Source organism: Harpia harpyja, chromosome 1 (assembly GCF_026419915.1).
Source record: "Harpia harpyja isolate bHarHar1 chromosome 1, bHarHar1 primary haplotype, whole genome shotgun sequence".
Classification (NCBI taxonomy): Eukaryota; Metazoa; Chordata; class Aves; order Accipitriformes; family Accipitridae; genus Harpia; species Harpia harpyja.
In genome coordinates, this window is record NC_068940.1 from 83771893 (window position 1) to 83784774 (window position 12882).

General features: G+C 40.2%; 1 protein-coding gene across 5 annotated transcripts in view; it reads right to left on the minus strand.

The window, feature by feature from the left end:
- Positions 1-12882, minus strand: part of CDK14 (cyclin dependent kinase 14) — a 330724-nt gene that overhangs the window by 153442 nt on the left and 164400 nt on the right. For all 5 annotated transcript variants that reach the window (XM_052802555.1, XM_052802583.1, XM_052802574.1 and 2 more), the window contains one exon: positions 7945-8068. In XM_052802555.1, coding sequence (XP_052658515.1) covers positions 7945-8068 — 124 coding nt within the window. The remainder of the gene's footprint in view (positions 1-7944; positions 8069-12882) is intronic.

Consider the following 12882-nt stretch of genomic DNA (forward strand, 5'->3'; position numbering starts at 1 on the left):
TCCTGGGAGGGGAGGGGAAGGAGGCAGCTTTGGCTACTCCCTGACAGCGGCCAGTTATACTGTTAGAAAATGAGAAGGAACATCTCAGGGTGGAGGGAAAGCCCGTCATCCTGGGAAAGCAAATAACTAACACAGCAGCCTGCTGTGGGTCTCTGGGTCCACAGTACCCACAGCATTCGCAGCCTACGGCTTTAATCCTTCCTCCAAGAGAAAAGATTTGAAGGTTCCCTAGCTACCTATCAGCTCCGCTCCTGAGCTTTGGCCTCCCTTTCCCTGGATCTAGAAAGCAACGGGGACGGCAAGGGCTTTCTTCACTGACTTGATAGTGTGCATTCGAGGTTATGCTAGGACAAATACACACAGTCTGCTCTGCTGCTCCAGACCTCCAGCCCAGCTGCCACCGTGAACTGCACTACCAGCTTCTGCTCTCAACAGAAAATGCTGTATTTACAGTTAATTACAGAAATAACTGTCTTTTATAAAGACCTGCAAGCTAACTCAAGTTTGAGCAGTTCAGGTTTCACTTTCCAGGTTCCCACTTCCTCTTTTCCAACTTACAACATCATCACTGAAGTCATCTTCATTTCTTGATATTTAATACAAACAGAGCCCTGAAAGAAACCCATTACTGACCTTCCTCCGGGGTACAAGAACAAATTCTTCAGATTTCAAAGGCCTGTTCAGAGGGGAACAGGCTGCACCTGGGGTAACAGCAACCTCCCACAGGAATATGGGAAAGAAATGCCTTTTTTCTTTCTCTGGTCAATTCAGACAGGGTATTAGAGGGGTCTGTGGACCTACATTTGGGGTAAGCCGGTTCTCTTTATCAGCAGCAGCCTCTGATAACAAAAATCCAGACAGCTTCCACCACTTCTACGGCCCCGACAAGACCTGCTGTGGAGGCAGCAGGAGCCCGCTGTGGGTCAGCTGCCTCAGAAGTGACCCAGGCCGCTCCTACAGCTCACCCCCACTGCCGGGCGGCTGCAGCGCCATGGCCCGCTGGTCCTCAAGCTCGCTTGAAGCCAGGAAGATCATAGGTAGCCAGCCTACATTAACTAGAGAAGCTTGCGGAGGAGTTTTGCAAACAGTTTCATCAAGCATCACCGACAATATAAAATACCAGCTCTTCAGGTGCTGTGACAACTCCTTATACCAGCATCTTCAAGAACTGATACACTGTGGAGCATTTACACATAAAAACATAGCAGTTATCCATGCAAGCAATCTTTCATGCTATCCAACCTTTCATACAAATCTTATATGGTACATTATAAAGAAATTCCTTACGGGATTCTTACTGTAAAAAAAGAACTAATTTTTTTCCAAGTTGTCAACATAGCTTTAATCATTTTAACAGTAAACTATACAGCAATAGTCTTGTCCCTCGTGACATATCCCTGACATGCTCCCCACAGAAAAATCTATATGGAAATTCATGGAAACATCCTCTTTAATACTCAGCTAGCAGTACTAGTTTTAAACCACAACTCCATTGAGTATAATTCTCTTTATTACAAACCTCAAGCCTCTTTGCTCCTGCTATCTATTATTAATCACCTTATGTATCTAGAAGGATGCATGGTTCAATCACACTTACTTGATTCTTTCTTTTACTACATCACAGGGCTTTATATTAAGAAAACTTCGAAAGCTTAAGGCAGGACTTCCACCATAATGCAGACCTCCTGCAGCTCCTTACTCATCCAAGGAGATCCGAAGGTGACAAAAAGCTGACAGAAATCAGTGTTATTTGGGAGAGAAAAGCAAAGATATTTCCTTGAAGATTCTCACGCTGTTTATCTTTCCAAAGCCCACTCCTACAGATGAGAAAGAGCAACTCTCTGCAGGAACAAGCACTAAAGCATTAAAGCACTAAGTTCCTGATGCTGCTCTTAGCTCACCTTGCAACACTGTAATTCACTGTGGTGTTACTGCAGTGTGAAGATTTTTTTAAAGGACCAAAACTAACAAAAATTGGGGCAGGGAATGGGGGGAGGGGGAAATTTCTATACAAGTCATTAAAAAAAAAAAAAAAATTATCAATCAGGAAATTTTCCTGTCCTTGCAAATTATAGTCAAGCTAACAGTAACTTCTAGACCTGCTGTTTCATACGTTGAAATCATATTGTGCACTTCTGCTTCTCAGGTGCCTGCATAGTCATACACTGTGTCTTGGAGCCATGACATAGAGAAAAAGTCAGTGTATATACTAAAAAGAATGGCATCCCAACTAAAAGATGTGACTACACAGAAGGTCCTTGCACTTAAAATAACTGCACAATCCAAAACAGAGAGACCAAACAGGTCTTCAAACTTCTCATCCACTCACTTTGTGCAGTTCACTTCTATTGCAGGCCTAGCAGAAAAGACAAACGGGAAGGGCAGCTGCAGGGAAGTTTCACAAACAAGCAATCCCCTGAAATATAATCCCCAGCAGCAGGTTGATCAGCTCACAGATAAAGCAGGACAAGGGCCCTATGAGTAATTTGGCCAGTTTCTCTTACAGCCTCAGAAGCACTACCACTGCCTCACATGCTAGTCAAGTTTAAATGTTTTGTTCTCTACACCCGTGCCCTGAGGATTTTCTCAGTGCATCGAAAGGTGATGTCAGTGTGCCTACCCTCAAAAGCTATGTAAATGTTTTATCCAAAAATTTCTAATAACAAGTATAACTATGTATTTTTCAACCCAGAAAGCACAAAATTATTCTAACTAAAGGATATGTAACAGTAACCATACCGTGATCAGATTAAAGGTCCACATTGTCCCTGGAAAAGTCACAATATTAGGCTGCTAGTGGATGTTTTGGGACAGAGAATAAGAAACAAGGCACAAAAAGAGTAAATCTTTCCAGGGAAGTCCCACATGGAAGGTGGGACCCACCTCCTACCTGATTGTTATCAGCTATTTAGGGACTTTGTGCTGGAGTTTATTAAGTGTGATAATCTGGAAGCAAACATAACTGATTAGCCAATCTTGATTTATATCAGTATACACAATAGCTAAATGCCAATACTCAATCACTAAAAACAAAACAAAACAAAAAAGGCATAGTATACACTGAGTCACAGAACCATACAAGAAGGAGAATTTGCCTCATCCAACCTACCAGATTGCTCAAGGCTTTGTCCAGTCAGTGAAGCAAATGGAGATTTCACCGCTTCTCTGGGCTGCTCCGAGGCTCATCATGAACATTTCCATCCTTATACCTAGTTCTGTTTCAACTTATGACCATTATCCCTCATTCTCCCACTGTGCACCTCAGTAAAGAGCACCTTCCTGCTAGGCACCACCATTACTCTTGGTAACCCTCTCTTAGGTACTGGGAGACTGCAGAGCTAGTCATTTCATTACAGAAGGCAATCCCATGGATCAAACATGATTTACCTTGATTAAAACTGGCAAACACTTTCTTCACATGTACAGGAATTACTTCCAAGCAGACTCACTCCATCATTTTTCCAGGGATAGTGGTTGACCAACCTGTAGTACGCCAGACCTTCCTTCTTGCCCTTCTTGAAAATGGGTACAACATTAACCTTTCTCCAGTTATTGGGGACCTCCCCCAGTCTACACAGCCTTTCAAAGGTGATAGGGAGCAGCCTGACAATGACATCAGTCAGCTTGCCCAGTACCCTCAGGAGGCCTCCTGCCTGGACCCATGAGCTTGCATGGGTCAAGATTTCTCAGAAGATCCCTGACTCAATTCTCTTCCACTCACCCCTTTCCTCCCTTGAACTGCATCTCTGAGAACAAAGTCTTGTGAGATCTTATTCATGAAGACCAAGACAAGGAAGTAATGGAGCACCTCAGCCTTATCAGAGTCTGCTGTGACTAAATCACCTGTCCCACTTAGCAATGAGCCTACATATTCCACAACCACTTACTGCTTTTCTCCCTCACGCTCTTCTAGCATCTTACCTTTGCCTCCTCAACACCCTGTTGTTGCCAACCTCCTCCTACACCTCAACACATTTTCCTCCCATATGCCTTAATCTCCTCATAAAGCTTCTGTTGCTACCATCTAAACCTTTCCAACACCTTGGACCCTTCTGCCTGTGGCCACGCAGAAGCACCTTCATGCAGAGACAAAGATAATATGTCTGGCAGAGCTTGTCTGTTCCTCTGATGTTTTCACCTATGTTTGCTCCTATAGTCTTTGGCACGTATTTCTTAGAGGTTCAAAGTGACATTTTGAAAATAAGGGATCACTGAAATGACATATAGCACTGATTATAATATGTTCAATGTGAATACAAATCACATATTTGCTTAGATAACTACTTTGCTTACATTACTAATCACCTGATCACAACTAACACTTGAAAAAAAGATATTCTTAGTGTTTGATCTTTGAGTTCATGCCCCTATCCACTGCCGTACAGCCATTTGACACCGTTTATAGTTAAGATAAATGACTTTTCTAAACAAAGGCTCAAAGATTTTCTTTTTTTAAGTCAATACACGTCCAAAGGCCAAACAAATGCATCTCTATACAGCGCAAAGAAAAGTTACAGTGAAGAAACTACTAACCAAAGGCTAAGGAACAGCTATGCAGCCCAGTCTGTGTGTTAACTAGCACCAAGTACAAGGCTCTATTCATTTAAGTTTGTAATTGCTTATGGTGTTACTCATTAAAGGTTTATAATACTTTATTTCTACTCAAGACAGACATACATGCAGGGGAAAATAAACAAACCTGTAGACAGTTAGCCAAATTCACAACACAGGATCAAAAATAATTTTTGCACTTCATTTCATAAGGAGAATTCCTAATATACTTTAATTTCCTCTGGAATTTTAATTGTATTGAAAAAACAATGCAGGAATGGAGTTCAAGGACTGTTTTTCATAGCAACAATTATTCAAGATGTAGCCTCCCCTATTATATCTTCTCAAGAAAGCCATTTTTTATAGCTCATCCATTTTTAATTTGATAAAGCCTCTATGTTCTGTTCTCTCTTTTCATTTGACTGCTGAGTCTTCTCATAAACGTTCATTTCCTAGCAGCTACAGCACAATGAATAGAAAAGCAAACCACTGTTTGACTGAACAAAGACGCTCCCACACAGTGGAGTATCTATGTCTGGGAGCCCTGCTGTAGAAAAACACATGCCTACAGTTATTCAAAGATTCCACTTCAGCCACAGTGCAATGCACTGGCAGGCATGAATAGCCTTTCTTTACCTTGTTTATTCAAGAACTATGATCCACTACAGCCTGCTTTTAAGTATTTGATATCCTACACTGAGGAGATTAAATAAGCCCAACGCCAGATGAAAAGCTTTGGCCACGCTGTTGATTTTTTGTAAACTTACGAAACCAAAATCTGAAGGTCTTGTCCTTAGAGACTAAAAGGCCTTTGCTCTAGCATTTTTTATTTATTGCGCTAGCAAAGTCAATCCTATCTCTGACAGAAACTAATTTCTTGATAGGTTCCCTCCTGCCTTGAGTGCATTTGAAAGCAAAACACCCATCTCTAATTTCCATACTCCTTCTCATGTAATTAATCAGATATACAATCTAAACCAACTTCCTTTCCAAGCGCAGTATTGCAAGTTAGTCATTTGTGGAAGAAAAACATAAAAAGAAGCAGGACTGTATTTTACATCTTGTTTAAGAAGAGTCTTTCATACTGGGAAGGTGGAAGATGGGCTATAATAGTACAGTGTTTAAATAAGTAAATATGCACAGGGGTGCATGCAGAGAGCACGTGGGTGTGCTCTCATTTCTCATGTCTCTAGTGAAAGAGGTCATGACCCTTCAGACTTCAACCTCATCACTTCTAATTTTTCATCTTGGTTCTCCGAAGAGAAATTTAACCCATCTGGTTTTCAATTTTATGAGGTCATGAGCCATGAAACAAAATCTAGCTGTAATAAAAAAAAAAAAAAAGGAGATATATAATCTTCTCCCAGTGTCTAAGAGTAGATTATGCAGATATTTCTGTTAGGTCAGGACAAACTTACAAGAGAAAAAAAATCTTCTCCACAATATTACACATTCATAGGTCTACTACTGGGTATTTCTTTTTTGGTTGTACTTATACATCTCTAGTCTCTCTCTCAAAATAATATAGAATGGTCAACCTTAAATTCCCACCAACACAAAGCTGGGAAAATCCTGCCTTTGATGTCATCACTGGGATATTTAGCCTAGTGCCACAAAGAGGCAGCAATTTCATCAGAAGTCATAGTTACATTTCCCATTACAGCAAGGCAAACACGAATGTTCCACCCTTTTCTCTGCTTTATGGCAATACCAGGCAATACAACCAGAAAGAGGTCAACCTACATCTGAGCCGGACATTTCATTGATCGGTTCACACCTCCAGCAAGGCATTTAATAGTGCTGGTGAAAGGTGGGGCTTTTTGTTTTCTTAGAAACACATCTGAAAAGTATGCAGCCTCCCTCTCCCCAGCCACAAAAGCCATACAGCTTCAGCAACAACCCCCTGCCAAAGACCCCCCCACCCTATGAAACATTTTACATACAAAAGAGTTTGTAAGATCATCTACAGAGTTTTCAGTATCCACCAAAGCCAGAGCACCATTATCACAGTCTCTTAAAGGACTTACGTGGGGACACTTGGAAGTCAGACAAGTTCATAGGGTTTTATACATATATATAAATGATACAACAAAACTAGTCATCTCAAACAGCGCAGCACCTTCAACAGAGGACTAACTCATATTTCACTACAAAAACTCTTAATGATTCACCTGTTTTATGTACTTAAGAGATGAAATCTCACAGTAAAATGCAACGTGCAGGAATGCTTTTTTTAAGCGTATCTTTAAAACACTTCTGGCACCTTCCATGTTTTGCAAAACAGCCACAGAAAATGGTATGTAAAACCAGATAATAATTTTCCAATACTATTTCTCTAACTGCCTTACAATTCAAAGGCCAATCAAGTTCTTGGGGACTGCATCCACCTGAAGTCCTGTTCCCTCCTCCAGCATAGCAAATACACACTGAGCTGTTAATTGCAGTAATGCTAATTAAAAGACAAAAAACCATGACTACATTAACAGTGAAATTGCCAATTAGCACATAAGGCTCCCTCATTACTGCTACTGCATGAAATGTGAAGCCCGATGTGGATAGCAGTCATAAAAATAAAAGACATTTTTAAAAAGCTGATAGGTCACATTTTCAGCTTACTTCAGAAGTTCTGCTGGAATCAGTAGCTGAGAAGTTGACCTACAGGAGAGAAAGAAATTCCTACAACATTTTGTAAAAACCACTGAAGAAAAATATTGCTATTTTCCACATCTGCATTCACAATAGTTTTCAGAGGAAAGAGTACTTGCCCCGGTGTAGCCACTAGAAAGTGGCTTTAAAAAATTAAAATTAAAAAAAAAGGCATAAAAGCTAACATTTCAGTGGACTATTTCCCATGGCTTTATACTCCGCATAAGGCTTCCCCATAAGGGACTAAGGGATACTGAATGCAGTCCATGTGATCCTAGTGTCCTTTACTCTTTAGAAGGCTTATTTATTGTTGTGTCCTTCAGTCTCTTTCAATGACCATTTAATGAAAGTTAATCCAGATCCCCACAACCCTAGAGCTGCTTCCATAAAGTGACTGTGCTCTTCATATAGTCTGTATTTCCTCCGGTGTCTCTCTGGTTTTTTTTTCTTTTCTTTTTAAAGGTGTTGAATTCTAGTTCAGAGGTCTCACAGTAAATAAAACTGAAATATTTTCAGCATTATCTTCCTTGTGAGAACTGGAGTATATATTTGTTTTTCACTTGTTCCCTTTTAATCAAGCATTTTGTTGACCATAATCAATTTCTTCGCTCAGGAGAAAAATGTGCAATTATCTACAATGAAGAAGGTGTGTCTAAGGAATAGGGTGGGGGGAAGAGAAATCAATGGAACCATCTGTCTGACATTCCTACAACATTATAAGAGACTTGTAATTAACTGCTTGCCTACCAAAGTCTGCCAGCTTTAACTCCCCCGTGTCACTGATCAGAAGATTCTGTGGTTTCAGGTCCCTGTGCAAAATGTAACGCTGGTGGATGTAAGACAGTCCTCGCAGCAACTGAAATAAAAATAACTGAAAAAGAGGGGGACAAAAAAATGACCTCTGTTAATATTTTGCATATAACCACAGGTGATTTCTTCACAATATGCAGGGTGCTTGCATATTGTGGTAACATTGTGTCAGAATTCCTCCCAAACTGGCATAATTCCCACCCAAATTTAACACAACAAGATTTCCATCTAAAAAATATGTACTTTGCAAGGACTAACCCCAGCCTCCAAGCCCTACTATATCAGAGATTCAGTTTGCCTGCTTTAAGAAGAACAAGAGCAATACAACCATGTGCAGAAGGCTCAATTTCTACCAAATTATAATTATATTCCATTTACCCATATGGCCTTAGAGATTAGGTGGTAGCCTGCAGACAGATGTGTATCTTCACTAATTATAGGAAACAACAGTACAGGGTGGATAGGGATGGGGAGATAAGGCTGGGGGATGGGACACTGGAGCTAAAACAAAGAAGAAATTAATAGTATAAAAATAATGCCTGTGTACCCATGGAAATCTGCAAGTATGATAGGTTTTCTCCTTCAAAGTTTTTTTTATTGGGAGTTGCTTATGTATTTTTAATTAGGAAATAATAATTCTCACTGAACCTAAAGGTGACTTTTGAAACCTACTTATAATAGTCTTTAACGTAAATTTAGATAGGAGCCTAACTCATCCCCCGTATTTCTTTCAACCCTTCACTGGAATCTACAAATGCTTTCCCTAGAGCTAAGCATTGATATTGTGTATTTCTGTAATTTACAGTTATGAACAAAGAGCTGGATGATGGAGATCTTTTGTCCTCCCCTTTTCATCTCCCCTCCCATCATTCTCCTGCATTCTTATTGGCACCTGCTGTGAAAGGCTGTGTTACCCTCATGGATTTTGTCAACACAAAGGGTGAACTATCGTTTCCCAGGAGTGTTCTTTGGAGTTTTGAAAAAACTCTCCTAATGTACAGACCCTTCCTATTGCCTGAAATATTTTTTAAAATACTACAGTTTCCAAATGGGAACACAACAAGCCTTTGCAAAACCAAACATGGAGGATTCAAGAGTGGATATGGACCTCACGCCTCACAGCTCAGCAGCTGGTGAAGTGTGCTCTCTCGAAGATGTGGAAACCACACCAAAGATTTGGAAAAAGTCAACCCAGGCACATGAGAATTTCTAATTAACTTGCAACACAAGTATCCTATTTAGTGACTGCTGAAGTGAGGAGACATTATAAAAAGGGTTACAAAATCTGATTACAGAAAAGAATAAAGGCTGACATGAAAGAAACAGAAATGTCAAGTTACTGAAGTTGAAATGAATTTAATTGCATTTCATTTTTTCCCCGAGTGCAGACACAATACACTGTATGTTTAGCTATTTAGCCAGGGCACAAAGAGCCATATCAATCACCTTCTTGCCAGGGTTGGGTCTAACAATGTGCTGAGGAAACCTAAGAGCAAAATACAGAAACAAAAGAAAGAATAGCAGGAAAGCCATAAGTAACATGCACATTCCTTTTTGAATTGTGGTTAAATAAGGGCAGGAAGCAGAAATGGCTTTTATTACAGCCTTAAAATATAAATTAAATTCTATTAAATGACTTCAAAACAGTATTTTTTTTAATAAAAAGATAGGGAAAATAACCAGTTTGCTAGGCTAAACCAATGGTATTTAACTTCAAACATTATTTTTATAAACATGCAAAGAAATGTCTATTATCATGTTATCTTACAGTACTGTAATCTTTATAACTCAAAATATATTTATTAATGCGGGCTTTCATTTGGCTTTAATGCAAAGAGTCAAGTGATTTGACACGATGTGCTAAGAAAAAGCCCCAACAATTTCACCGCTAAACAGAATAAACATCTACACTTGGGGACAGCTTTGAAACATAGTTTTATTCCAAACTTGTAGACATGCTGGACTCATCAAGTACTTCCACAACAGTCAATTAATTCACTCACATACACTGTGTCAATTGGTTCTTCCTTGGAGGAAGATCATGAAAGAGAAGGGGAAAAAAATCTCCCTGAATTTGTTACAGGATAAACTCAGCCATTGTTTTGTTGCTTTCTCTTTTCCTCTTCACCTTTGTTTTTATTTGGTAATATTAAATGTGAAAAGATTTAAGTGAAAACACGAGCGTAACACCCAGCAGTAGAACATTCTGCAAACCACAGGGCCTTTGGGATCGCTTGGGAAGAGAGAACAGTAAAAGAGGCTCTCCATTCCCAATGGTTCCCCACTCCACAAAAAGAAAAGATGAATTGGAAAGAACCATTTCTGACGCCTCAGGAAACACTTCTGCCTTCTCACAGTCAAGTTCCCGCCCCTGTCTTTGAGGAAAGCCCTCTCCAAGAAACCCGTTCCCCTTCAAGACTATCTGCATCACCTTCACAAGGATGGAAATGAATACTAGATGAGGTACCATCACCTCTTACCGATATACCCAATCTGATATCAGCATACTACCTATCATGGTTGTACTCTGACCTTACTTGCTCCTTCCTCTGCCTTGCTCAATTCTGATCCCTATGAAACCTCAGCCTGGGGCTTCTAGGGGGGGTTTGAACAAGCAACTGAACGGCCATTTCCCCAAGGCCACGGGATGGCAGCTCTGCAGACCAGAGAACAACTCTAAAAGGAGTCAATGGCAAATTCCATATGCATTTCAACAGGTTGGTTGTGAGGGTAGAAACCATACAGATTTGTGGTTCTTGAGCTTTTATGTTAGTAATTTCAATAGTTGCATGGTCATACACAAGGCTGTATAAATGTCAAATAACCTGAGAGACTTGCCAGCTGCCTAGATGAACAGCCCTGCTTTCATGGTATTTTTCATGAGCCTGGGTGAGTGTACAACCTAGACCATTACATGCACACATCTAACAGCTGCAAGATGGCTCATGTGCAGCAGAATGCTTTACTATCTTGTTGGCCTCTGGATGTCACATAGGACCTTGAGCTCTTCTCCAAATGAGCTTATAAGCTAAACACTGACACAGGCCATCCAAAACACATCTAACTGGTGGGACTGATGGGAGTTAACACTTTCTGACCTGGGTTCAGAAAGCTCTGACGAGTCTAACGGTAAGGGGGGATGCTCATGTACAGGTGATCTGTGTAGAAGTGCTCAGATGACTCCACATAGCTGCCCTCCATTCCCAGAGATGGTAGAGAGTTTCTGGCAAAGGATACTGGGGTAAGTGAAAAGCAGAAAGACATTCACAACATGCCCAGAGAGATTCTCCAGAAAATGTACCATTTCCACACAGTGTCTGCTGAGGCATCAAGGACCCCAATGACAAGAAGGATGCTGCCCAAGAGGACAGACTAATGAGGCCCATGGGGGGCTTTTTAAAGTCTCTCCCTGATGGCACAGAGGGATTTCTGAATGATTTCCTGCATTTGAGCTCCCTTACCACATGTTATATTGTGGGAATAAAGGACCTGGCCCTAGATAGAGAAGTAGAAAGCTACATGGAACCTTTTTGTCTATAGAAGATGTACAGAACTCTTGGCTCTGCTCTCTCTGCAGCAAGAGGCTGCAAATGGAGCTGAGCTAACCTGGACCAGGAGTTCACATCAGTTCAGAAGAATGCTGAAAGCAAGATTGGATTAATGTGCCGGTCCTATAGCAAGCTCGTATTGCTGTATTAGGATAGTTACTTTCGAAAAGTAATACACAATACTGCACAAGCTTTATTATCACTCACCACTGATAACACAAATGCTCCTGCTTGCTGTATGTATTAAAGCACACCAGCTGGGTATTACGTAATCATCTGAAATCCCTTGCGTGTATTCAGCATCAATCAATATCATATTCAGTCTTAATAGGCCATCAAATCTAAAAATACCAGTAAAAGAAACCCAACATAGGACATCTCACCTCATGCTTGCAACCAGTGTACTTCTCCCTATCATCCAGAGGATATTACAGGCTTCTGTGAATTATTGGCTATTTACAAAGACAAAAGGTGGCAATAAATCCCCACAGTACTATCTCACAGCCTTGGAAATAAACAGAACCAAACACAATGCTCAGTTAACGTTTAGGTTTACTAGATTGTTTGGGAGTTTTTTGGTTTAAGCCATTAACAAAAGAAAAACTGCCTGGTAACATGTAGTATCACATAAGCAATGAGAAATGTCTCTCTGTGACTTCTGCTAGCATGTCAAAAGCTCATCAAGCACAATCTTTTTTATCCCTGTTGGTTTGCTATTCTTCTCCCTCCTCCCAACCAGGATAATACCAATGAGATAAAATCCAACTTTTCACTTCTAATAATGTCCTGGGGAAATACTGAACTTTTTAGGTCAAAGCTTTGTAGACTCTGCTGCTTAAATTGTCAGAAGAAGACATTCCAGGAACAAAGTGTTGACTTGAGATGAATTTGCATCCCTAGGAATAAAGGATCCTATCTGAATAAAAAATTGTTAGCCATTTGAATCAGCATGATTTTCATGATCATAATAAGCTTTATCTTAATAAAATGTTCTCCTGTGTCACCTCCCTGGAACCAACTGAGTTCTCTCCAAAAGATTTTTAAAATAATTCACTCCAAAATGCATTTATAAAAGCTTCTAACTTGCTCCTGCATTCCTTACACAAGAGTCTTACCAAAGACAATGTCACACAGAAATGCATACAATACAGGCACTGGGAATGTGCATCGTATCATTACTTTAAAAAAAAAGATACAGATTTTTCCACTTCTTCGCAGCAGAACTGCAAAGGAAAGAGATTGGAAAGTGTTAATTTGCTAACTTCTACTCTCTTTGATATTCTTTTAATCATTTTCTGGTCCCTCTGGGTACTACTACAGTCATTTG